This window comes from Protopterus annectens, chromosome 3.part0 (genome assembly GCF_019279795.1).
Source record: "Protopterus annectens isolate FY-2018-M chromosome 3.part0, PAN1.0, whole genome shotgun sequence".
Lineage (NCBI taxonomy): Eukaryota > Metazoa > Chordata > Ceratodontiformes > Protopteridae > Protopterus > Protopterus annectens.
The window spans coordinates 1,092,818,759-1,092,846,171 of record NC_056731.1 but is presented as its reverse complement, the minus strand read 5'-3'; the positions used below and the strand labels follow the sequence as shown (position 1 = coordinate 1,092,846,171).

At 41.5% G+C, this 27,413-nt stretch overlaps 1 protein-coding gene across 2 annotated transcripts in view; it reads right to left on the bottom strand.

Moving 5' to 3' along the window:
* Window positions 1–5,858: 5,858 nt before the first annotated feature.
* Window positions 5,859–27,413, bottom strand: part of LOC122796666 (cadherin-6-like) — a 1,044,052-nt gene continuing 1,022,497 nt past the window's right edge. For both annotated transcript variants that reach the window (XM_044065326.1, XM_044065327.1), the window contains exon 12: window positions 5,859–10,788. In XM_044065326.1, the coding sequence (XP_043921261.1) occupies window positions 10,298–10,788 (491 nt within the window). In that variant the 3' untranslated portion in view covers window positions 5,859–10,297. The remainder of the gene's footprint in view (window positions 10,789–27,413) is intronic.

Genomic DNA, 27,413 nt, shown 5'->3' with positions numbered 1-27,413 from the left:
AAATCTCATCCAGACACTCTGTGTTGTGTCACTCCACACCCACAGCTCCTCCATACACTGTCTGTGTCACACTACATCCATAGCTCCTGCATTCACTGTGTCTGTATCACACCACACCCACAGCTCCTCCATACAGTGTATCATAGCACACCCACAGCTCCTGCACATACTTTGTCTGTATCATACCACACCCATAGCTCCTCCATACACTGTCTGTATTACAGCACACCCACAGCTCCACCATACACTCTGTCTGTTTCATACCACACCCACTCCTCCTCCATACACTGCCTGTATCACACCACATCCACAGCCCCTCTATTCACTCTGTCTGTATTACACCACCCCCACAGCTCCTCCATGCACTCGGTCTGTATCACACCACATCTACAGCTCCTCCATTCTATCTGTCTGTATCACACCAACCCCCACACCCAGAGCTCCACTGTAAAGTTTGTATGTGTCATACCACACACTCAACTCCTCCATATACTGTCTGTATCACACTACACTCCCAGCTCTTCCATATAGTCTGTCTGTATCACACCACACTAACAGCTCCTCCATACACTCTGTCTTTGTCATACCTCACCTACAGCTCCTCTATACACTCTTGTCTATGTCATACACACCCACAGCTCCTCCATACACACTGTCTGTATGAAACCACACCCTTAGATCCTCCATGCACTCTGTCTGCATCGCACCACTCCTACACTCCTCTATACATTGTCTGTGTCACACCACACCCACAGTATGCATCTTACACAGTATGCAGTATGCATCTTAGAGGAATCAGTACAATTCAAATGGTGTCATGTTTCACACTCTTACCTGCCAACAAGAAGGAATATTTCTGGGTTGATATGCTTATTCTTATTCATCTAGCCATCCACTGGTCATGATGTTGACAAGAGATGAGAACTAATCATCAGACAATGTTTATTTTATTCTGTGGGTTGTGCTGGGGCACTGGATAGTTTAAGGGTTGAGACGGGATGTCAGGAATGCGTAGATTATATGAAATGAGATGAGAAATCTGTAGATTGATTAATTACTTATTTTATCTAAATAGCTGAGAAATGTATAGTAGACTACAAGGATTCTGACAAGGAATGAGTTAGGATTATTTTTCTCTGTAGATGGCATATTTTGAGGCCAAAAAATGTTTCTGTATTGACAAGTCATCCTATTGCTCATTAGATTACATATACTGGGTTAGGGACTCTGTCATAACTATTATTTTTCATTTTTTATAGTTATTATTTTTCATATTGCCTACAATGAAGTGGCATGACTGGAGGAAGGTACACAACTACATATTTAACATTGTGGTTACAGCAAATCGTATTTTCTCACTACTACCATTTTTGGATTGGGATTTTATAAATTATAGGTTCTTAAGTATTTCTTACGCCTGTGGTCCAGGCAATAATTAAGATGCTTATATGGCTAAACTCAGTATAACTGAATAACTTAGAATTTAGCTGTAGCTATTTATCATTATCCTCAAAATAAATATGTTAACAGCTGTCTACCAGAATCTTCCTATTTTAAATGCATAGTCCCACTTACCTTGTGTCCCACCTGCTTCTATCCCGACTGAATCCATTAACATTCTTGCCACTGAGGTCAAGCTATGAGATCTGAGATCTATAGGTTCCATTCTAAGCTTTTTTCTCACCCTTGTGAGAGGGACTCACATCTACCCATTCTGTTACTATTGTGATGTATCATACTATCCTCTTAACATTTTTCTATGAAAGGCTGTTAATGAGGTGACCTTGTCTCTCCTTTCTTCTTTTAAAATTCTGTGGTGTTTACTTTTTGTCATACAATTTTGAATTTAAAAGTTAATTCCAAATCCTTTGTTATGTAAATGCAAGTCTCTCATTACCCCCATTCATGTGTTCAGAATGCTTTTGTTGCTTGGTTTAGGCACTTGCCTTTCTTCCTTTAGGAATAATGATTAAACATATTTCATCATTACCCCCTCCATTTTGATATTCATTCTCTTGCGTTACTAACCCTCAGTATCCTTCTGTTAGCATTTTTTATTGCCTAATGTATAAGGCAAAACTTTTCTCCCTTTCTTTCTTTCATTCTTAACCAAGTAGGCATTTTCTGTGTCTCTGTTTTATTTCAACCCTGTTAAAATGGCACATAAAATCTTCTTCCTTTTCTTTTCTTTCTTTCTTTCTTTCTTTCTTTCTTTCTTTCTTTCTTTCTTTTCTTTCTTTCTTCCTTTTTCTTTCTTTCTTTCTTCCTTTTCTTTCTTTCTTTATTTCAACCTGGTTAACAAATGTCAAATAAAATAAAATAAATAAATAAATAAATTATTTCCTTTACCGCATTTCTGTACATACACAAAAATTTCTTTCTGACTCCAAAACACACCTCTCAACTTCTTTGCTCAAATATTTGGAGAAAAACAAAAATAATGGGAAATCAAATGCTCAAAATTAGAGACAATTTTTAAATGGTATTCTACTTCATTTAATTGAACCACAGGTTTTGCATCAACGTGCCTTTTCTGAACAGAAAGAAGTATGAAACTCTTAATATCTGGCATTGTTGAGTGACTATAATCCAAAGGGATTTACTGGAAAATCAGATTTTCTGAAGTGCAGGAGAAAAATATGAGGCAAAGTCAAGGACATTTTGCAAAATTTGGGCAATTGTGAGTCACTGCAGTGCAGTGGTAGTGTTGTTGCCTCACAGCAAATGGTTCTCCTATTCGATTCTTGGCTGGAGCGCCTTCTGTGTGGAGTCTGCATGTCCTCCCCACAGTCGAGTGGCGTTTGAAAGACATGCGTGAATGGGCGTGCCTTCATTGAAGGTTGGGTGTCAGGCTGGCACCGTAAAAACCTACTGCCAGTCATTAGTGGACTGGAGTTACGCTGTGGTGACCCCTAACCGGGAAAAGCCAAAAGAAAAACAACAAAAGAGGTAAGCTTCAAAACTCACATGACTGTCCATTCTCAGCTTTGATATTTCCTTCATCCCACTTCTGTTCTGCCACTGTCAATATTATATATGATGACAGTTGGCTCGGCTAGGTGGGAGAATGGGTCTATATTACAAGTTTGAAGCTTTAGTTAATCGTATAACTAAAGCTCGATGTTGTAATATCGAAACCGTAAAATGTTGAATGGCCAATTAAACCCAGGGAAGTGCTTCCCTTGGCCATTTTGTGGATTATCCCTTCTCCAATTTCGAGTGATCTCGGAGTTGGTATATTTAGTTGGTGGTGTGTGCCCCACATTGTGGGCTTTGGGAAGTGAAGCCCCCCCCCCCCCACTAGATTTCGGGTTTAAAGTTTTTTTTTTGAAGAGGCTAAGGGAAGTGTTTCCCTGGGTTGAAACGGCCATTCGACATTTTCCAGTTTTGATATTACAAGATCGAGCTTTAGTTATTCGATTAACTAAAGCTTTGATGTAATATAGACACAAGAGAATGACTTCCTGCAACTTGTCTGCCTTTCATATTTCACATCCTTAAGTGGTTGATATTTCTTCCTTCAGAATTTTTGTCTACAGTTACTAGTATTAAGATATCCTGCAATGTGCCCAGGATTTTGCAGTGGTGGGAAATGACAGTACAGCTATCATCTTAATCAGATGCAGCAGTCTCTTTTCTTATTTATGTATTTATTTTTTTACCAATGGTGGAGGTTGAGCAGGATGGGAAAGTGTCTGTGTTCTTTTTTTCTCTAAGTTCCTGTCATGGAAATACACTGCTCGCCATGTCTTGTGAACCCTGATTACACTAAGCCCAGACACCATCTTCAGTGCAGGGAAGAAAACATTCTATCTGAGCTCTAAATCCTCACTTCCTAGACTGGCTTGCATTGTAAGTATCTTCATCATGATATGCTGGTGAGTGAAATGCATCAGTATTACCAACTCTTTTCTCCAGCTGAATTTACTGCAGATATTGTACATTCACTGCTCCTCTAGCACAAATCGTAATTTGTTTGTTTTCTGACTAATGTCTTTGTCAAGCTAATGCTACCTATCACTGGCTGTAAGTCATAGTGCTTTCATACTTCAGGTCTGCTTCATATATTTACTTCACTCAAGCGTAGTGCTTTTATGATGCCAGTTTTGATTTTGCCTATTGTTCTTTCAGTTCCCTTACTTAATCATTATTATCGCTACTTTCCGTATTTTTTGAGATAACGTGTAACCCCAATGTTTTCTGTGCAGCTTGATTTTCACACAGAGGCTCAGTCAGAAATGTTAACATGTTGCTTTTGTGTTAGAAGTGCCCCCCACACAAAAGAAATACAAACAAAATGATACACTGCACATTCACATCTCCCCATTCATGAGACTTTCAGAAGCCTGACATATGACAAACATAATTTACAAACCCTGTTGAAATGTTCACAAAATATTTTGTTGTTTGGCTATAAAGGCTCTGTGTATATTTGTTGTATAGGCAACAGATTCATGTTGAGACTCTAATCCCGCATGTGTATATTTATTGCATAGGCAATAGATTCATGTTAAGACTCGAATCCCACATTAACTTTATCTACTTCAGAGTGCATGGGTGTGTGCATATATATATGATGAGGCAGGAGAGCTATACTGAATCTATGACCGTGCTGTTTTTTGTTTACTTTTTTCTTTTTGGGCCATCCCTAGCTTGTCTCATAAGAGCAGCCCACATCATCATATACGGTGGGGGGGAGGTGTGGTCTTCTCTTTTCAGGGAGGATTACCTTTTAATAACTTACACTCATTTGAAGGCTACTACACAAACACAGCTTAGCAGAGCTAATCACATATCCACAGCTTGCAAACTGTATGCTGTACATTCATCCTGCAGTGGTGGTCGGTAATGCTGTGAACCAGACTGTTTTCCTCCTACAAGGATGGTTAAGCTATTGTCAACTGTCCACTCACAACCAACCCTGCAGGTTTCTCCAGTGTCCGGGTTATAGATCAGTCCTAGGTCTTCTGGGTCACAGTTAGGGCTTTATCCATCTGTTCCTGGGAGCTGACATTATGAATGCACTTGTTAACTTATAATGTTATGACAGTATCCAGATGACCACCAACTTCTGTGTCACCGATTTTTTTTTCTGTTCTGTTCTGATACTGGTACTTTCATGCATGCTGGCAACTGAATGTCTTGTAGCACTTGCCATTTGAGTTATACTCTGACACAAACACTGGTCTTTCTACTGGATGTGGTTGTAGCAAGTGTCCTTAGCTGATTTTAGTGTATCCAGGTCTCCAACAGCAGTAACTACGAAGCTCTGCAGGTCACAATAAACCAAGTTGTACTATGCTCTTAGGTGCAACAGTTTCATCTTCTACCAGCATATCACTTGCAGATGCTACTGCAATGACATCAGAAGTGCAACTGTACCTTTAGACTATGAGCTTTACACAAGCTGCTTCATGTTCACTTTGTAACTGTACATTAAAGCTATCAAAACCTTTATATGCTATCAGGCAGCCATCACTGCACAATCTATACATCAGACTTTAAATAAGTAATGTCCTTACTTGTCTAGTGAAGTCATCCATAAAATGTAATGCTGTAAACATAGATGACAGCTTACATGCTTAGAAAATATGGTTTCCAGTAGTCAGGTTATTATTACTTTATGAGATACCATTCTGCACATTTGAAAAGCAATTTATAATGCACTCAAAACAGTTCCTTTGAGATTTTAAAGTTGAGTGAGTTGGAGAAATGACTTGAAACAGCAGCAGACAAAACTCTCACACACACACACACACACACACACACACACACACACACACACACACACACACACACACACACACACACACACACACACACTAATAAAGAAGGCAAATACACTGCAATGAGAGACCTCATTTTTATAGAAAAAAGTTTATTGTGTAGTATTGTATAAATAACGTCTTACAAAATCTCACATTGCAAAAGGCAAATTCACTCAGTTTGATTTTTTTCTTCTTCTCTGATGTGTCATTTTTGAAACCAAGGTTTCTCTCAATGGTATTACTTAAACAAAAAATGCAAATCATTTGGGTAAATAATAATACATTACCATGAAAATGGTCCAGCCATGTCAGTAAGGTGGAGCTATCGTGTAACAGGCTAAAGGAATACCTTTTCTTAAGCCAGTATGGATAAAAATATGAATATGTTGCATACTGTTTGAGCAAATCTCCAGTACAGACCACTAACCATTGCTCTTTAACATTCTAGATTATGCAAAATCAAACTTAATAGCTGCAAGGTGGTTGGCTAAATGGAGTTGAGACTAATGTAATTTTGTTCTGCTTATATCATGCTAATGAAGTTGTGCAACTGTTAGTGAATGAGGAAGTGAGAGTTGAGCATCTAGAAGAGATTCTTTATTATGGTGGTGGTGGTGGTGGTGAGGGGGCATCTTTGTGGTGTACTGGTTATTAGGGTAAATTGATAGCATCTCTACCAGGGATGCAAAAGTGTTTGGTGGTGGGAGGCTGAGACAGGCAGCAAGCAAGAATACTGTGGTCATGTTCTTGTCTCCAAAACAACAGTAATCTACTGTCTGGAAGGGCAATTGTTCACAACAAGCTCTTCTCAGTTGTATTGCTTGGATGAGGGGATTTCTAGTGCAACAGAGTCCTGTGATTAAGAACACATTACTTGAACAATCACCTTTTTGACGTTTTCTAGCTTCTAGTTCATCTGCATCTGTGCTGTAGTCTATTTTTGTTTAGTGAGGCAAACAGATTCAATTGCATGTTATAGAAACGTTAACAAACCTGCTTAGGGAGCTTAAAATGATTTGTTTAGCAGCAGCAGCAGCTACTTAAGACTCTCGTACCATAATTTTGTTTCTTTTGACAGTAGCACTAATTAATGATCATAGATTAAATGCTATTGTTGAGCAAATAACACACTGGAAGACCAGCTGTAGAAGAAGCAATGGTTTCTAGCAAAAACATATGGGCAGTAAAGGCATATAACAGATGGGTGTCTTGTACTGTAACATAAAACGTCCTCATGTATTTCAGACTTTTCATTTATCAAATTAACACTGCTACATGAATAAAATTACACTTTCAGCTGGGGTTTCACAAATGCATTCTGACAGCCTGTAAAAGCTTTTGCAAAATAAATCTAATAGCTAGATAATATGAATGCTGTTTTCAGATCTGATGAAACTGCACATGAAGCCAGAAGAAATGAAATGTGTGTAGATAGATACAGGTGAGTTAGTCATAGATCCATGAAAGACAAACACAATACACTGATCATTTGTGATTGATACCTAAAACAAAGAAAAAAATGAAAAAAAAGTTTTTGCAGGGGGCAACCTCCCTCTGTGCACATCCCAAACCTCCTGCTACCAGCTCCATGACTGGGCAACATCTTTGTTCCCATTTGCTACTCATAACAAAAACATATAGGTCTGGAAATTATGAACATTGGAACAATTTAAGGCTGCTTGTTCTACTTCCTTTGAAGGTCTCAGGGCTTTAAATGAGTAATGGACTTAGTCTCTTGAATGACTTTAAAACAGATGTAAAATCATTCATGTTATGCACTATACACAGCAGGGAAGAAACATGCATATGAGCACTTTTAAACAACAAGACAGGGAAGGTTATATGTGGTAGTTTGCCTTGACAAAATACTACACCTGTGACCTATCAGTCACTGAGGTCCCCTAAAGTAGTTGTGAGGCACAGTTGTTTAATAGCTGACCTTTGTCTGCAGGAGAAGTAGCAGCATCTCTGTACAACGTTTTTACATGGAAGTAGGCATGCAAGTCCCCAGCATGGCACTTTGTAGTTGACAACATTCCACAAAGTATGTCTGCGTGCTGCTGCGCTTTTTCTTCTTGTAAAGTTCCCCCTGAAGTACAAATTGGTATATGTAAGGGAAACAATTACTGGAGAAAGGATGTAAGGATAACTGCAGGTACAAGCCTAGAAACAACGTTACATTTCCAGCCATGTGCGCTACTCAAATATTTCCATCAGTTCCAAACTCTTACAATCCAATGTACTGTTAAAACAGGTAGGAAATCATTGTTTGCACAGTTTTATGTAGGACAGAACATGGGACAGCAAGTAAAATAGTAACAGCTATGTTCCTTCACCTTTTTTTACAAATGGGGATCACTGTATGGTGTAGTAAGAGCTAACAAAACAATAGCCTAATAACTCTCACTGTAGAATATCCTGCTGTGAAACAATTACCTACAACACACAACTTTAGATTTTATATCTTTGTAGTGCTATTGAAAGGTCTGCTTTGCTGTTCCAAACTGAATTTATTTAATTTTTTAGATGCAAGTTTGTTCAGGATTTGCAAGTTAGTTACTCTGCATCCAGCCTAAATACACTTGAAAACGCCTTCTACTGCAGTCTTGCTTCATAGTAGAGAAGTCTAATGTATACGGTAGTCAAGCAATGACATACTCAGTAACTATAATGGGATAAGAACCTGTCTTTCTTGTGACCAAAGCACAGCTGCATTACCTTCCAGAGCAGACATCTTTAATTGAAAGCACTGGGTCTCAAAATCCCTTTTCGACATTTACTGAGACAGAACACTTTTAACTCCCCTTCAAAGTACTTTTTCTGAAGTGAGCTTGAGAAAAAAGTGTGCTACACAGCCTTATGTTTTTTCTTTCGGCTTTTCCCAGTTAGGGGTCGCCACAGCAGAACTCTGGTCCGCTAATGATTGGCAATCGATTTTGATGGTGCCAAGGTACCATCCCAACACCCAACCTTCAGCGAAGGCATGCCCATTCATGCATGTCTTTCAAACTCCACTCGACCATGGGGAGGACATGCAGACTCCACACAGAAGGCACTCCATCCGAGAATCGAACAGGAGAACCTCTTGCTGTGCGGTGACAATGCTACCGTTACACCATCATGGCTTCGCTACACAGCCTTATAAATTTGGAAAATGTTGACTGAGCATTTCCAAATACACATGGCAGACAATTTTTCTGTGTCCTGCAGCAATAAAAAAGTGGTAATACCCACATCACTTGCTGAGCTTCCTTTTAAGCTCTTGAAAATCTACACAGGGCCACATAAGTATGCTGAACCAGCACTCACCTTGAAGTTGCAACTGTCAAATAGTGGACAAGATAACAAGAACATTAGTAACTGGGTTCAGAAGAGCTCTTCTGTGTGCATTCGCATTTAGCGACTCAGCAAAATAATATACAATACAGAATCTGATTCTAGTCTGTATTAACTGGCTCCCATGAGTGAAAATGAAAAAGGCCGAGAAATGAGTGAAAATGAAAAAGGTTAAGAAATTGCTAAAATATAATCTGTGACTCTTAGGAATGAAGAATCAAATTAGGAACAATCTTGTCTTAAAAATACGGTTTACAAACAACAGATATTGCACCCAATAAGACATTAATTTTGCTCATAAGATTTAACTTGAATATCTATAACTGTTGTGGAACATATTTCTCCTTCACATTTTATAATATGAGCTAGATCTGACCATCCAGGCAGTTGGAAATTGCACCTTTAGATCCATAGAATATACTGCATGCCAGTCTTAATTATAAAAATAGTACACTTCGAGATAAAAAGGGATGTGATCTGCACTTCTTATGTGACTGGCACTTGCAAAAATGATAAAAAAAAAAAAAAAATGCCAAGAGCATTAATGTGCGTAAACAGCTTGGTCTTGTGGGGATGGAAGAGTAAGCAGGGTTTACCTGACAGTCTGTTACAAAGTTAAATTTGTTATACTCCGTGTTCAGGTGTGTCTGATATGGGAATACTGTATAACAAGTAAATGTCGTAGTAGTGTGTAAATGTTCAGTAAGGAAAACAGTGTTCTGATGTGTGCATGGCCAAATGTTTGTACATTACAAAGTAAAATGTGTAATCTCTTAACTGATGCTTGAACATGGCATGTCTTTCTATACTGTTCCTGTCTCTGGTGAATATGACCTTCACAACCAACAGGATCCTTTAAAATGGTTGGTCACTAGAAAACAAAAGAATATTGGAAAAAGTGGAAAAAAAATAGTCAGATTAGTTTTAAACATACCACAGCCACACAGCATCCTTTTCACACTGCATTGGGTACAACTTGGCAACCATTTAACTATTTTTGGAAGCGCATCAAACAAATGAGAGCCAAATATAAAATGTCTTGACACCTGGTCACACAGATACCATTAATAAACACAACTTATAAGTGAATAGCAAAGAGTGTTTCTTTTGTGGGCAATGTAGCCATATTATTCTAAATGTTAGTATAAACGGCCACATTTTTGATTTTCAAGAACTCAAAAATCATGACATTTCTAGGAGTCTCTGTCACTGTCCCCACTATTGTACATGTCTGCTAGTTTTTTGAAGCGAGGTCCCCATTCACTGAGATAATCATAGTTCTGATCCCCCTCTGTAGTAACAGATTCCAGAGAACTTAACGACTCTGCCACAGAACCATTCCCTTCATAAGCGTAAGTTGCCAATGAGTCATAAGGAGGAGCTGTTGGATCAGCATCATTTTCTCTTAACCGCTGATTGATAAATTCTTTCACATCGTTGTTATCCCTTATTGTTGGGGCAGGCCGTAGGGGAAATCTAGTATCAGGTACAACATCTCTGCGTTGTTTATTGTCCTCCATGGCTTCAGGGTTTCTCAGGGTACCAATATCAAAAGCTTGGGTGTCTTCTTCCCCACCTCCTTCATCATTGTAGCTGACAATGTTGTCTCTGATGTCTTCTTTGGATATGATTAGGGGTTCCTTTTTTCGCTGCCTCCTCAAAGCTGCAAATAGAACTACTGTAACTGGAAGATAAGAAGAAAAACAACTGAGTACACTTAGCATGTTGTAGACCTGCTTGAAATTACGCATGCACCTTTCAGAAGGCTATCTAAAATTTCTAATAAATACTATTGCTGTTTTTGAAAGACTGCTTTGCAATGAACTATCTACATAAATCAAAATGAAAACAGATCGATATAGCATTATAGTGTTGTTTTCCTGTCTCTCTCCTTCATTTTGACCAGGTTTGGCTTCACTTTTTGATTTAGTCTAGCTACCACTTTGTATTAGATATACTGTCCGGTTGTGCTCACGTGAAAAATTGTGAAGCTTGATCAGTGAAGTGCAGACAGGATGGAAATATGGCTTGCAGCAGACCTCTGTGAAATACTATTCCACGTTTGGGGAACATGAGATTCAGCCTATTAGAATAATGCATAACATTATCTAGGTCAGGAAGTATGACTTAGGAGCTGTTCTGACCCAATTATTTGTCCACTATATTTCTTATCTATGACATAGTACATTAACTACTCTGCTCTGAATATAAGTGGGAGGAGCTAATAGGTTCATAGGTTCATAGGTGGTTAAACACTGTAATAAAAACTGCTGATACACTTTAGACTGGCATTGCAAGAAAACTATCGTTATGTTACTGCCTGATTCCAGTTTCTCTCCAGTTTTGAAATGCTAACTTGAGCATTTTCAGTGCTACTTAAAGAAGTGATAACTTGACAGGTTTCTGACACTAACAAGACCAGACAGAGAAACAGACAATCCTGAGTTGCCTTCCTTAATGCTTTGATCAGTATGACTGCAGAAATATTGCATTAACAGTGTGAGTTGCTTGCTCCTAGATTATAAATACTCAGCGATTTTGTAAGCTGCATATGCACTTGTTAATGAAAGTTTGTTTTTCCAACTGGAACACTGGCAATACCACTGTGTACAAAAATGGGCATCTCAATACCTCTGTGTTAAAATCCTTGTTCCTTCTCCTCCCCGTGAATGTCTAACAATGTTTTAAGGTAAAATGTAATAGCTGCCTTCCAGGGACATTTCTATGTGCTGACAAACTGATTTAAACATTTCCCTTTCAGAAAAAATGAAGACAAGTGTGGATTAATGAAGTTCATATTAATGAATAAAAAGACTAGACCTGAGGTGTGGGTGTTAGTCAAAAATCCTTGAGTCAATCAGGAGACTGAGATATTTTCTTGCACTGGCAGCTTTTAGCAGTTTTACCTTATTTGGTGGTTAATGTACTTCTAACTACAGTTTTGCAGAAACAAATGAGAACAGAATATGTGCCAACACAATTCTGCCTGTGGCTGCTTAGTAAGAAAGTGGTTGCACCAATGAGTCTGCTCTGAAATCTAAGTTAGGAATGTATCCCACCATAAGTTGTGTGGTCACTCTTACTACTGTTACACACATCTGCCTTTCTGATTTTCACTTGTCTCACAAACCATGAAGTTGAATTTATTTTATTTAATTCCTTTCTTTTCAGAAGGGCGACTACGGTAGTGCAGTGGTTAGCATTGCTGCCTCACAACAAGAGGTTCTCTGGTTTGATCCTTGGCTGGGATGCCTTCTGTGTGGAGTCTGCATGTCTGCCATGTGGGTTTTCTCTGGGTTCTCCAGTTTCCTCCCATGTCCCAAAGAAATGCTGTAGGCAGATTGGACACTCTAAATTGGCCCTAGGTGTGAGTGGATGCATGTGTGCCTTCTGTGAAAGGTTGGGTTCTGGGCTGGCAACTCAACACAGTAAAACTCCACTGCCAATCATGAGCAGACAGATGATCTGCTGTGGTGACCCTAACCAGGAAAAGAAGAAGAATTCCTTTCTTTTCACAGCCATCTACAATGTGCAGTGCAGACATAATTACTGCATAGTAATACTGTGTGCTGCACATATACCACTCTGTGCTACCTGCACATTTTTTCCCTTGTATATACTGCAGACCATAGCATTTCATATAGTTTTGCACTGAGCATATTTGGCATGCCTGCTGAGAACACTAAGCCATGACTGTTTCACTTGTTGCACAGATGTCCTTCAAGGATGCATCTGCAGTCATAACATATGGGTTGTCCTGCCTCAGGCAGCCCTTCGGTCGGCCGGATTCCAAAGTCTGGGTCTGGCCTCGGCTGATGTCGCACTTTCCCCGATGTCAGAGTGTCTGGGGTATAAAAGCATCAGCTGACGCCATTTTCCTCAGTCTTTCTTGCCGCGTGGTGCCCAAAGCAGAAGCAGTTCGCAAGTGCTGGTCGGTCAGCTCCTGTGATTCAGCTACCGAAGACTTCAAAAAAGCTAAGTACCCCGTTGGGGACTCTTTCTTGCCTCAGCCGATGTCAGATAAAGTAAATAATTGTTTAATTTTTGGGAAACAAATACGTCATAAGGATTTCCACTCTTACTGCCTCCCTTGCTTAGGCCCAGACCACGACGTCTCGGCCTGTTCAGCCTGTGCTTCCTTCAACCGACGAACTCTTAGACATCGGTCGGAGTTTGCAGAGGAATTCTTTGGGGCTAATTTTGCATATAAGATGTCGTCGGAGACACCGACATTGCATTTGGTGAAAAAACGGAAGGACAAGGACCGACACTCGCGGCCCGCGGTTTCGGCTGAAACCACGGTTAGGCCTACCGCGAGTGTCTCGGTTTCGGCCGAAACCGAGTCCTCGGTACTTCCTTTAACCGAATCCACTCAACCGACCACCGCAGCCCTGGAGGCCCCGGCTGAGTCGGCTACTGAGCTACCTACTGAAACCAGTGTCCAGGAAATGTCCGACACCATTCCTTTGGACAAGTCTACTCCTGCACGTGGTGCAGCCAGACCCCCTGCTTCCATGTCCATTATGGCTTTTTCCAGGGCTAAAGCTGCTAAACTTGCTAAAGCTTTGCCTCCCAAGACTACCTCTCAGAGACCTTCTTCTAGTTCTCAGATCCTCAGCCTTGCAGAGGATCTTATCTCTTTAATTAGAGGTTCTCAGCCTCACCCGGACAGGGGCTCTCAACCACCTCCAGACAAAAGGCCCAGGGCTGAGCCCTCTGACCAACACTCTTCAGATGAGTCTACGGATGGATCTGTGTTGTCAGATCACCAGGAGGAGGCTTATTCGGCCTATGAGGATTCTGATGCTGAAGAATCTATCCCTTCGGCCTCCCCTCCTGAAGAGTTTTCCTTTGGTGAGACACTACACTCTATGAGAGAACATTTTCAATGGCAGGGTCAGGAATTTTCTGATTCTAGAAAGAGATTAAGGACCTTTTTACATTTACCTCAGCATAGGCCCTTAGCTATACCTCCTGTTTTGAATGTTATTGATGATGTGTACAATGATGTTAGTACAGCCCCTGATTCTTTCCCTCCGGCTCCTGCCAAACCTGATAGATACTACAGGGTCCCGGATTCTCATCTACATCTGTACAAGGCCCATTCTGCAGACCAAGATACTATTTCTCAGGGCCCTAAAGGGGTTGCAGCTGTCATTGCCAAAAATCCTCTACCTTCTGAAAGGGAGTCTAGAGCTTTAGAGAGATGGGGAAAGAAGGTATATACTTCTGCAACTCTTTCCATGAGGGCATTAAATTGTCAATTTCATATGATACAGTACCAAGAGTATTTGTTAGATGAATTGCATAAGAAGCTTTCCTCTTCTGAACCCCTTGACCGTAAATCCCTTCAGGATCTGGTACATAACTCACAGCAGGTTAGTAATCATTTTTTGCAGTGTGGTTATGATGCACTGGAAGCTTCATGTAGGTCAGCTATGACTGGGGCTGTTATTCGTAGGCATGCCTGGTTGAAGGAACAATCTTTACCAGACCATGTTAAAGATAAACACCTGGATGCTCCAATGGAAAAACAAAAATTATTTGGTTCCTCGGCTCAGGAGGTCTTAAAGAAGTTTGAAGAAAAGGCAAAATCTGTGCAAACAGTTAAGGACTTTCTGCAAGTACAACCACCGAGATTCAGCAGAAACTGGCCTACTAAGAATTCGTCCTTTCCAGACTCAGACAGATCCCAGAGAGGCAGGAACAGGCGTCCCAGAGGTAGAGGGCAAGCTAGAGGCTCCTACAGAGGCTGTCAGTGGCAGCCTACCAACCAGAGAGGTAGTGCAGGAACAGCAACAACAACTACTACACCTGGACAGACTCAATGACTTTCCTTTGATTCCGCCGACCAGGGCTCAATTGGAAGCACCATTGGGCAGAAAGCTTTCTTTATTCTCAAAAAACTGGCATTACATTACAAGGGACACATGGACACTGCAAATAATAGACAAAGGATACAGGTTCCACTTCCACACTTTGCCAAGAAGAAATGGAATGCCAAACCTGCCACCAAATCAGAGGGCAGAGGCTTTAAAGCAGATCAACAACTTAATACAAATGAAAGCCATAGAAACTCTTTCAGAACAAGGCCAAGGATTTTACTCCAGATTATTCCTTGTTCCAAGAAAAGAAAATCAATGGAGGCCTATTCTCGACCTGTCCGCACTGAATACTTACCTCATTGTGCCAAAATTCAAGATGCTGACCCTACAGCAACTTCTTCCCATGCTGGGCAAGGAGTCTTGGCTGGTGACTCTAGATCTCAAGGAGGCATACCTGCATGTCCCTATTCGGCAAAGTTGCGGAAGACACCTCAGATTTCTTGCAGGATCAGAGCATTATCAATTCTCAGCATTGCCCTTTGGCTTATCTACTGTGCCCAGAGTATTCACGAAATGCCTGGCATCAGTAATTGCACACTGCAGACTTCAGGGGATTCAAATCTACCCATATCAGGACGACTGCCTTATACAAGCGGACAACAAGAAAAATTTGATAAAGGACTTGGACTATGCCATCCACCTATTACAGGCCTTGGGATACACAGTCAACATCCAAAAATCAAGACTTGTTCCATCCCAAAGGATAACCTTTTTGGGTGCAGATCTAGACACAACCACCAAAATGGCCTTTCTCACAGAAGAAAAACAAAAACAACTTCTGGATTACTTCATGAATCTGACAAGACAAACTCAGCTAACTGCAAGGAAAATCCTGCAGGCCCTGGGTTACATGGCATCCTGCATAATTCTGATTCCACAAGCCAGGCTGCATATGAGAAAATTACAATGGTACCTAAGGAGTGTATGGTCTCAGCACAGTCACAGTTTGGAAACTTTGATACCAATCATTCCTTGCCTTCAAAAGGAATTCCTGTGGTGGGCGCAAGCCTGCCAGTCCAACAGAGGGTTGCCTTTCAACAAACCAAAAACAAAACAAACCATCACCACGGACGCTTCAGACCGAGGATGGGGAGCACACATGGAGAGCAAATGTATCCAAGGCCTATGGTCTCAAGGACAGCTGCGCATGCACATAAACCAAAAGGAAATGCTGGCAGTGATACACGCAATCGAGGCCTTCAAACCTTTCCTCCATCAAGGCCACCTGTTAATAAGGACAGACAACACCACAGTCATGTGGTACATAAACAAGCAAGGAGGCATGCATTCCTACCCTCTATGCAGGCTGGCCATGAATCTATGGGAACTATGCTTGAAACTCAATATCCAACTACAGTCCCAGTTTGTGCCAGGGAAAGAAAATGCACTGGCAGACAGCTTAAGCAGAACTACCATGGATGCACACGAATGGATGCTGCACCCAGACATCTTTCTACTCATTTTTATTTATTTTTATTTATTTTACATTTGTTGACCGGGCTAGTCTAGCTGGATATATGTCCATTTTCAGTAGAGGCCCGGGGAGAAAAGCTCCACACATAACATAATCAAGACAGATAGTCAAATTGTTAATAAAGACTTACACATAAAAATAGAAATTTAAATCAACTTGTTAATAAAATCAGCATACATTTAAGGAACTCAAAAGTTTAAACTCATACACAATGTTCTGTTGATTTCAAAGCAAGTTTACCTAATACAGATGGTATTAACCATACTCATAACACAAGCATGGGGAAAGCCGGAGATAGATCTGTTCGCCTCACCCCATAATCATCAACTGAAGACATTCTGCTCAAGGACATACCACCCACAAGCTTGGAGGGTGGACTCTCTCTCTTTAAGCTGGAAAGCTCTAAAAGTCTATGCCTTCCCACCTCTCCCATTAATGTCCAAGGTTTTACTGAAGATCAGGGCAGAACAGCCAAGAGTGATTCTGATAGCTCCAGACTGGCCAAGGCAGCACTGGTACCCGCTATTGAGGAGCATGTCACAGACCAAACCATGGCCTCTCCCCCTATGGCCACTTCTTCTGACGCAGAACAATTTCAAGATCATGCATCCCAACTTGAAAACATTGCAGCTAACTGCCTGGAAAATTCCATAAACCCCCCTCAAAATAACTTATCACAGAGAGTAAAGGACATTATTATGGAAGCTCGCCGGCCTTCCACAAGGAAGACATACTCAGCAAAATGGAAAAGATTTCTCATTTGGAACACAACAAAAGACTTAGATGTGACAGTGGCGAGCATGGCACATATTCTGGAATACTTAGCAGAATTGTTCCACAATGGCCTGTCCTATTCTTCCATTAAGATTCATGCCTCAGCAATTTCAACAGAATACAATGTTGATCTACCTATCTTCTCGCATCCTCTCCTCAGGCAATTTCTGAGAGGAATCAAAAACATCAATCCTCCAAGGAAACCCCCTTTACCTACTTGGGATCTCAACTTTGTGCTGGAGAAACTAACACTTCCTCCCTTTGAACCAGCAGCATCGACGGATCTACAGTTTCTGTCTTGGAAAACTGCATTCCTTCTGGCCATAACTTCAGCAAGAAGAGTATCTGAGTTACAAGCTTTAATGGCAGTACAGCCAATCCTTATCTTCCATCAGGACAGAGTTTCATTGAGAACCAATCCTACTTTTATGCCAAAGGTGGTATCTAGGGTATCCTTGAACCAAGCTATTCACTTGCCTACATTCTTCCCAAATCCACAAAATAAAGGGGAAAAACTTCTACACACTCTGGATATACACAGACAACTACGCTACTACTTGGACAGAACTAAAAGTTACAGAAAGACTGACCAACTCCTTGTAGCATATGCTGCTGGGGTACAAGGAAAAGCAATTTCCAAACAGACAATTTCAAAGTGGATAGGAAATTGCATTCGATTTTGTTACTCCTTTCATGGAAAGACGGTTCCTGCAAACATTAGGCCTCATTCCACGAGGGCCACAGCCACCACTACAGCCTTCCTAAGAGGGGTGGCTACCAAGGACATTTTAGAAGCTGCTACATGGAGCTCCGTGCATACATTTGCCAAACATTACAATTTACCTTTATACTCCAGATCCAGAGCAGGTTTTGCTACAGCAGTCCTGCAGGGTATCTTAACTACACCATCCTTTTCTTAGTACCTCCTCCCCCAGATTGGCTATGGTATTCTACCCATATGTTATGACTGCAGATGCATCCTTGAAGGACATAGTACAGTTCTGTACCTACCATAAATGTAGATGTCCAATAGGTATGCATCTGCAGTCAGGTTTACCCTCCCTCCTTCCCCTCTGTGGTATTCCTAGGGTACTTACCCCTCCATTAGCTAGCTGGGGGATCTATTATGGTGTATTTGTTTGTATATATATGTATACATTTTGGAAAATGTTTGGAATTTATTGCATTCCTCCAAATTTGGCCTTCATAGAGGGCACCTGGCATCTGGGGCAAGAAACACTGAGGAAAATGGCGTCGGCTGATGCTTTTATACCCCAGACGCTCTGACATCGGGGAAAGTGTGACATCAGCCGAGGCCAGACCCAGACTTTGGAATCCGGCCGACCGAAGGGCTGTCTGAGGCAGGACAACCCATATGTTATGACTGCAGATGCATACCTAGCGGACATCTACATTTATGGTAGGTACAAAACTGTACTTTTCACTGCTTCAGACATCTGTTGCACACTGAAGCTTCATCACCAGTGAGGTACTGCAGCTACACATTTCAGCAGCCCAATAGGTGCATGCTTCACTCCATATTGTGAGCACTGAATACTACAACTGTTGCTTTCAAAAATGACTGCAGAAGCTTGGAAGGCAGAATACTGTAACTGGTACTGTCTGTAATATATATTTTTTGTAAGGCTTAGTTAGTGATTTAATGAGCTGGGTACAGATAACTTTAGCTAAGAATATCAGTAAGTCTAGGTGTAAAACTAGGGCTGAAATCATAGCACTTTAACTAAACCATAGAAGCTGAGAGGTGTGAATAAATGGCATCTGAGAAGGTACCCAAAAGCCCAGGATTAAAACTACTGTGGAAGCATTTGGCCCCAACATAGTATGACCTTGTTTTTATTTAATACTGATTACATCTTATGTAGTCAAATCTAAACAAAAATTGCAGGTTATGATTTGGATTGTGTTACACTAACAAGACCAGACAGAGAAACAGACTGAGCAAAAAGAGTATACCTTTTCATCTCATATACTGTACAATCACTAAAGACTACATGCCTACTACTAGCTGTCATGTGTGTGTGTGTGTGTGTGTGTGTGTGTGTGTGTGTGTGTGCACGTGTGTGTGTGTGTGTGTGTGTGTGTGTGTGTGTGTGTGCACACATTTATCACTGTAAATACCAAGTGATTCTTTTTTGTACTACTAATTATTTGAATTATTTTCAGATGTAATATGTGTAGTAATCAATAAAATACAGATCTGGTCAAACATTGCTAGACTATATGTTTGCCGACGGAGTATGTTACTTGCTAATCAAATGGATGTCTCAGGCAAAAATTATTTCACTGTACTGTTAAAACAAATAAAAGTATTATCATTACTGATATAATTATAATGACCCTGCACCTACATACTTACAGACCAGGGATGGGTAAAGAGAGTGGAGTACCATTTTAAAAGACTTACTTTATTTGTTTATATACTGCAGCATAGTCTGAAAGTTTCCAATGGAAAACAACAAGGAAGGATCTCTTGGGTCTCTTAAAGGACAACCGCACCCTCAGACTCAAAAAACATATTTATTTAATCATGGTTTGGTGTTTCCTACATTTTAACAGCACTCTGGGACTATTCAGAGCTTTTTAGATATTTTTATATGCAATTTCTGACTCTGACCACATGGGGGCTGGCATTTTGAAATAATTCAGACTGTTTACTCTGCCTCTAAGTATCCCAGAATGCATTGTTTGTCTCCAAAAAATTGTATCAGATCTGCCACGTTTTCCCTTAATCTGCTGTCACTTCATTGACTTAACAGGCATTCACTGCTGTCTTAAAGTCCCCTACTTTTGGTTAAAATGTTATCCTTTTTCAATGACTACTTCAAACACAAGCAGTGCAAATGCTACAGAATGGAACTCAAAAGTGCATTTTATTGCTTTTGTTTCTTAGAAATGCTAACTTGCTTGCTTTCTTTTGTGAAGGCTGAAATCTAGTTCTTCAAGGCATCTCCCCTCCCACTTCACACCTACCTTCCCTAGCTGTCAAAGAGCCAAGGGTAATTTGACCCATTGTCTGCATGTGATTGACAGCTCACAGCAGGTGACCAGAGTAATGTACTGTTTTCTTGTCAGCCTTTCCCTCCTTACAGTGGGACACTTTTTTTGTTGCACTCCTCCTGTCAAATTTAGAACCAAGCTACATAGCACTGGGAATAATCACCGTTTTGCAAAGCATCAAACTCCCACTTATTTTTCCTTCCCGTTTTATTAAATAGCTAACAAATGACACACTATAAACATGAAATATTTCACAGACTTGCATGACAGCACCAACATGCTTTTTTAAGACATCATTTAAAAAATTACAGTATTGCATACTTCCTGTAATCTGATGTAGTGTTGTCGATTAATTGTGACAGACATCTGCTTCTTATGTAAAAACGTGCAATTAATGTATACGCATGCTTATTGCAAATTTATGCTCTTAGTTTTTGCAGCTGTTACCGTGCTTCTGCCTATAATTTGTCACATATTGGTAGGGCAATGTAAAGCAATATGACAATACAAAAACAAAGTTTACAAAATTTATAAAGGTGTTACGGTTTTGAAGGGCGGGTTAAGCAACCATGCCCACACCACCTGGGAACAATCAAATTCTTCCTGTCTTTATAACTACACAGTTCCACAACCACAGGGAAAAAATTACCCAGCAAAGGCACACCGGTACCTAATGGAATTAAGTGACAATTCAACACTAAATCATAAATCACAAAACTGACTTGATCAATTCAGTATATGAAGAACATGCCAGTATAGTTTATTTAAAGTTACATCTAACTACCAGATTGTGCTGGGACAGCTTTAGAGATAAAGGGGTTTTGTAAAATTCAGCAGATACTGGCAGAGTGCCCTTTATCACACAAACGTGCACACACTTGCCCCTTATCACACAGATGCGCACACACTTGCCCCTTATCACACAGACACAAAGTTTGTTTGGCAACAGCTAAAATGACCCAAGGGCTTCTTCCTTCTGATAGCAGTCTGTTAACTATACGTTCATAGGTTTGTACTAGGCTATCGGCCCTAGGGCTTATACAAGCCTAGCCATAACAATTCCCTGGCTATTACTTCCACACTATTTTCTACCCTGGACCCCTGTCTAGCAGGGTAAGTGACGTGATCCCTGGGGTTAATTTCTTTCTCCCATCCAATCGTCAATGTTCCGTTTGAAAAGGGCCAAAGAGGCGGTCTGCTTGACATGTATGGGCAGTCTATTCCAGAGTCTGGGCAGTCTCTGAGTCAGGAACCTATCCCTCCAGCATTTGTTTATTGTGATGACAAGGTTTACATCCCTGGAGCGTGTAGCTCTGAGGGATTGGGATTTCTTTAAGTGTAGCATGTCCCAGAATGGGTACATGTTTTTTCCCAAAGGGATAACTATACATTTCTTGGCACTGAGCTTGAGCCCATGGCTCTGGCACCAAGCATCTGTTTCTGTAAGGCCCTTTTCTAGAGTATCCAGAACATTTGGGGATTCAATAATGGCTCCCAGTTTGCAGTAATCTGTGAACTTTGTTAGCCAGAATCCCTTAGTGTTGGCCTGTACTTCAGAGAAGTAGATGCCAAACAAGAGCAGTCCCAGGACTGACCCTTGAGGTACTCTGACTTGTCAGAAGCTGGATTTGGAGTGGGCTACTTTTACAGCATGGGTTCTGTCAGTAAGCCAGTTGGCAACCCATCGAGTGACATAGGGATTAATGTCCAGCTTAGTAAGCATTCACACACACACACACACACACACACACACACACACACACACACACACACACACACACACACACACTTGCCCCTTGCTTGCATTCTCACACCCAGCTTAGTAAGCATTCACACACACACACACACACACACACACACACACACACACACACACACACACACACACACACACTTGCTTGCATTCTCATACACACACACTTGCCCCTTGCTTGCATTCACACACACACACACACACCTTGCTTGCATTCACACATACACACACACACAAACACACACACACACACACACACGCACACACTTGCCGCTTGCTTGCATTCGCACACACACACACTTGCCCCTTGCTTGCATTCACACACACACACACACACACACACACACACACACACACACACACTTGCCCCTTGCTTGCATTCACACACACACACACACACACACACACACACACACACACACACACACACACACACACACACACACACACACACACTTGTGCTTTGTTTGCATTCACACACACACACACACACACACACACACACACACACACACACACACACACACACACACACACACACCTTGCTTGTATTTACATACACACACACTTGCCCCTTGCTTGCATTCACACACACACACACACACACACACACACACACACACACACACACACACACACACACACACACACACACACACACACACTTGCCCCTTGTTCGCATTCACACACACACACACACACACACACACACACACACACACACACACACACACACACACACACACACACACCCTTGCTTGCATTCACACACATCACTAATCATACTGCCTATGCTGATAAAGCAATTCCAATGTCCATAACTGAAAAATCTGGCATGGTACAATTAACACCACTAAAGCTACTGATGTGTTACAGTAAGACAATCTAGCAAACCTGAGCGAACAGTCAGTTCGTACAAGACCAGTGTTATTGCAAAATATCAATGCTAATAATACATGTAAGTGGAAACAAATGGGTTCCGCTGATGAAATTATATAATATTCTCCATTCATAATGAATACTCCTGCTACGCTGACTCAGCAGAAAGTACAGTTGTGTACCTACCATAAATGTAGATGTTTGAGTGTATTTACTGTTGCAGTCATTACTCTTGGGTTATCCTGCTGGCAGGCTACTTGCTGTCGGCCTGAATTCCAAAGTCTTGGTCTGGCGTTGGTTGCTGTCACCTCTTCCCTGACGTCAGTGTGCCAGGGGTATAAAAGATGCAGCTGACGCCATTTTCTTCAGTTTTTCTTGGCCCAGATGTCAGGTGCCTCCAAAAGGGTAGGCTAAAAATTATGCCAATAAACATGCATGCACTAAGGTAACCATTTCCTTCATCTACAAGCAAATACACCACATAGGTTGTATAGAATAGAGAAGTACAGATAAGATCCAGCAAAAGAAAGGGGGATGGTGGGAGGGTAACCTGGACTGCAACAGTGAATACACTCGAACATCTACATTTATGGTAGGTACACAACTGTACTATGTTGATCGTGTTTCACTGTTGCAGTTATTACTCTTGGGTTGAATCCCAAAGCTGAGGATGGGTGGCTAGGGCTAAATAGGATTAGGAGAGGCTATGAGGCCCTGCAGAACTGCAGTGGCAAAGCCTGCTCTGGATTTAGAGTAGAGAGGTAAGTGGTAGTGCTTTGTAAAGGTGTGCACCAAACTCCAAGTTCCAGCCTCTAAGATGTCTTTGGTTGGTACTCCTCTGAGGAAGGCTGCTGGTCTGGTTGAATGTAGCCTAATGTCCTTAGGCACTGATTTGCCATGTTGTGAATAGCAGAAACTAATGCAATGGCCTATCCATTTTGAAATAGTCTGTTTTGAGATAGCCTTTCCTTGTGATCCTGCAGCATATGCCACTAAAAGTTGCTCAGTCTTTCTGAAAGCTTTAGTTCTGTCCAAGTAGAAGCGTAGCTGTCTGTGTATGCCCAAAGAATGCAGAAGTCTCTCACCCTTGTTCTGTGGGTTTGGATAAAAGGTAGGCAAGTGAATGATTTGGTTAAGGGCCACACTGGACACCACCTTAGGCATAAATGTCGGGTTTGTCCTCAGAGAAACCCTGTCTGGATGGAAAATGATAAAAGGTTCCACAGCCATGAGTGCCTGTAACTCCGAGACTCATCTTGCAGAGGTTATTGCTAGGAGCAGAGCTGTTTTTCAGGATAAGAATTTTATATCAGCTGTTGAGGCTGGCTCAAAAGGAGGCAGTATGAGTTTTTCCAAGACATAATTGAGGTCCCATGCAGGTATTGGTGCTCTCCTTGGATGTCTTATGTTTTTGGCCCCTCTGAAGTACTGCCTTATTAAAGAATGAGAAAAGATAGGTGGTTCTGTATTGTAATGGGCTGAAATGGCAGAGGCATGGATCTTAATTGATGAAAAGGATAGGCCTCTGTCCAGCATCTCAGTTAAGTATTGTAAAATCTGAGGAATGTTTGCAACAAACCTGTCAATTCCTTGTGCCTGGTTCCAAGCACAGAATCTCTTCCATTTTTCTGAATAAGATTTTCTGGTACTGGGCCTCCTGGCCTCCAAAATAACATCCATCACAGCTTTGGAGAGAGGAGTGTTCTGAATGGCTACATTATCTGCCATGCTGCCAGATTTAAGGTCCTGAGTTGGCTGTGCAGGATCTGATTGTTTTGCTGGGTCAGTAAGAGAGGAATTTGAGGCAATGTCCAGGCTGAACCTTGAGACAAATTCTTTAGGATTGGGTACCAGTGCTGGCGTGGGCAGTATCATTTTTGGCTTCTCTTGTCTGACCTTTAGGAGTACCTCGGGGAGGAGAGGCAGTGGAGGAAAGGCATATACTGTTAGGTTTTTCCAGCTGAAGGATAAGGCATCCACTTTCCATGCTTGCTTGTGATAAGTGTTTGTGCAGAATCTCTGTAGTTGGCAGTTGTGAGGGGAGGCAAACAGATCTATGTCTGGGCATCCCCATTTCCTTGTTATCATGCTGAAGACTTGTGGATCCAGTTTCCACTTGTGGGGATCCATGAGGTTTCTGCTTAGTTTGTCTGCCAGACTATTTATCTTTCCTGGCAGGAATTGTGCTTGCAGGTAAACTTGATAAGTCAATGCTGTGTCCCACAAAGTCATGGCTTGTCTGCAGAGGGGGTAGGAATGTGTGCCTCCCTGCTTGTTTATGTACCACATGACTGTAGTATTGTCTGTCTTTATCAGTAGTTGTCCTGGATGAAGTAGATCCTTGAAAGCTGTCAGGGCATTTTGAACAGCTAGCATCTCTTTTTGATTGATATGAAGATGCATCTGGCTTGTGGGCCATGTGCCCTGAATACATTTTTCTGCCTTGTGGGCGCCCCAGGCGTAATCTGATGCATCCGTTGTTAGTGTCTGCCTGGCTGTGGGTAAAGTGAATGGCTGTCCCTTGTTGTGGTGACAGGCCTGTGCCCACCATCGAAACTCCTGTTGCAGGCAGGGAATGAGGGTAATTAATGTTTCCAGGCTGTGGCAATGTTGAGTCCAAACACTTTTTAGATACCACTGTAGTTTCCTGATATGCAGTCTGGCATATGGAATTAGCAGGATGCAGGATGCCATGAAGCCCAAAGACTGCAGAATTTTTCTTGCAGATAACTGGGTCTTTGTTGCCAACATTTTGAAGTAAGAAGTCAGTTGCCTTTGTTTGTCTAGCGTGAGATAAGCCATCTGGGCAGTTGTATTTAAGCTTGCACCCAGGAATATTATCTCTTGAGAGGGTACTAGTTTTGATTTATTTTCGTTTACTGTGTACCCTAGGCAAATTAGTAATCTTTTTACAAACGCCAGATGCTTTAGTAGAATGTCCTTGTTCTCTGCTTGAATAAGGCTGTTGTCCAAGTAAGGATATATTTGAATTCCTCTTTGTCTGCAAAATGCAATTACTGGTGCCAGGCATTTTGTGAAGACACTGGGTGCAGTAGATAAGCCAAAGGGCAGTGCAGAGAATTGGTAGTGCATTGAGCCAGCTATGAATCTGAGGCATCTTCTGCAAGATTGTCTGATTGGGACATGCAGGTATGCCTCTTTTAGGTCCAAAGTTACAAGCCAATCCTTCTTGCCCAGCATGGGCAGAAGCTGCTGCAGAGTCAACATTTTGAATTTTGGAACGTCCAGAAATGTGTTTAGAATAGACAGGTCCAGTATTAGTCTCCAGGCTTTGTCCTTTCTGGGTATCAAGAAAAGTCTTGAGTAAAATCCTTGTCCCTGCTCTTGCTGTGGTACTCGCTGAATGGCCCTCATGTCCATGAGGGATGAAACTTGCTTTTGTGCTTCTGCCCACTGATTGTATGGCAGGTCTGGCATACCTTTTGCCCTTGGCAGGGTGTGAAAGTGGAGCCTGTAGCCCTGAGACACTATATTCAAGACCCATTTGTCCTGGGTGATCATGTGCCAATTTTGTGAAAAAAAGTGCTAGTTTTCCCCCTAAGGGGGTTGCCAAAAGATAAGTGCTTGGTGCTGGCAGAGGAAAGTCATTGGGACTGTTTCCTGTATAGCTGTGATTTGTCTTCTCCACTTTTGGAGGTAGAAGTACCCCATTGTTTAGATCTGTATGAGCCTTGGGGCTGGGATCTGCCTCTGGGGCATCTGTATCTGCCTCTTTGTGGCCTGTCTGACACCAGAAAGGACCAATTCTTTGTGGGCCAGTTCCTGCTAAATCTGGGTGGCTGCACCTGTAAGAAATCTTTAACTGTCTGCATGGACTTTGCTTTGTCCTCCATTTTCTTCGACACCTCCTCTGCTTTAACACCAAAGTATCATGCTGTAATGGAGTGTCTAATAATTTTGCTTTAACATGATCAGGCAGATTCTGTTCCTTTAACCAAGCATGCCTCCTAATGACTGAACCCGTAACAGCGGCCCTGCAAGAGGCCTCCAGAGAATCAAAACCACATTGCAAAGTATGCCTTACCACTTGTTCAGTTGCATGCAATAAATCCTGCATTTCCTTGTTTTCTGCACATTCAGAATTTGTTAATATTTTCTGTTTAAGCAGTGACATTAAGTATTGCTGATATTTAAGCATATGAAATTGACAATTTAAAGCCCTCTCAGCCACAGTAGCAGAAGTGTAAACCTTTTTCCCCATCTGTCCAGTGCCCTTGAATCCCTATCAGAGAGGATAGGGTTTGTTGCAGTGGAAGTCATGACCCCTTTGGGACCCTGAGAAATAGTTTCTGGGTCAGCAGCAGGGTTTTTATAAAGAAATTTATGTGAATCTGGAACCCTGTAGTATCTGTCTGGCTTAACAGGTGCAGGGGGTAAAGAGTCAGGAGAAAGACCGGACTCTGAAAATACATCATCTACAATGTCTAAAACAGGGGGGATAGCAAGAGGCCTGTGCTGAGGTAGTAAAGGAAAGTCTCTGAGCCTTTTCTTAGATTCTGAGT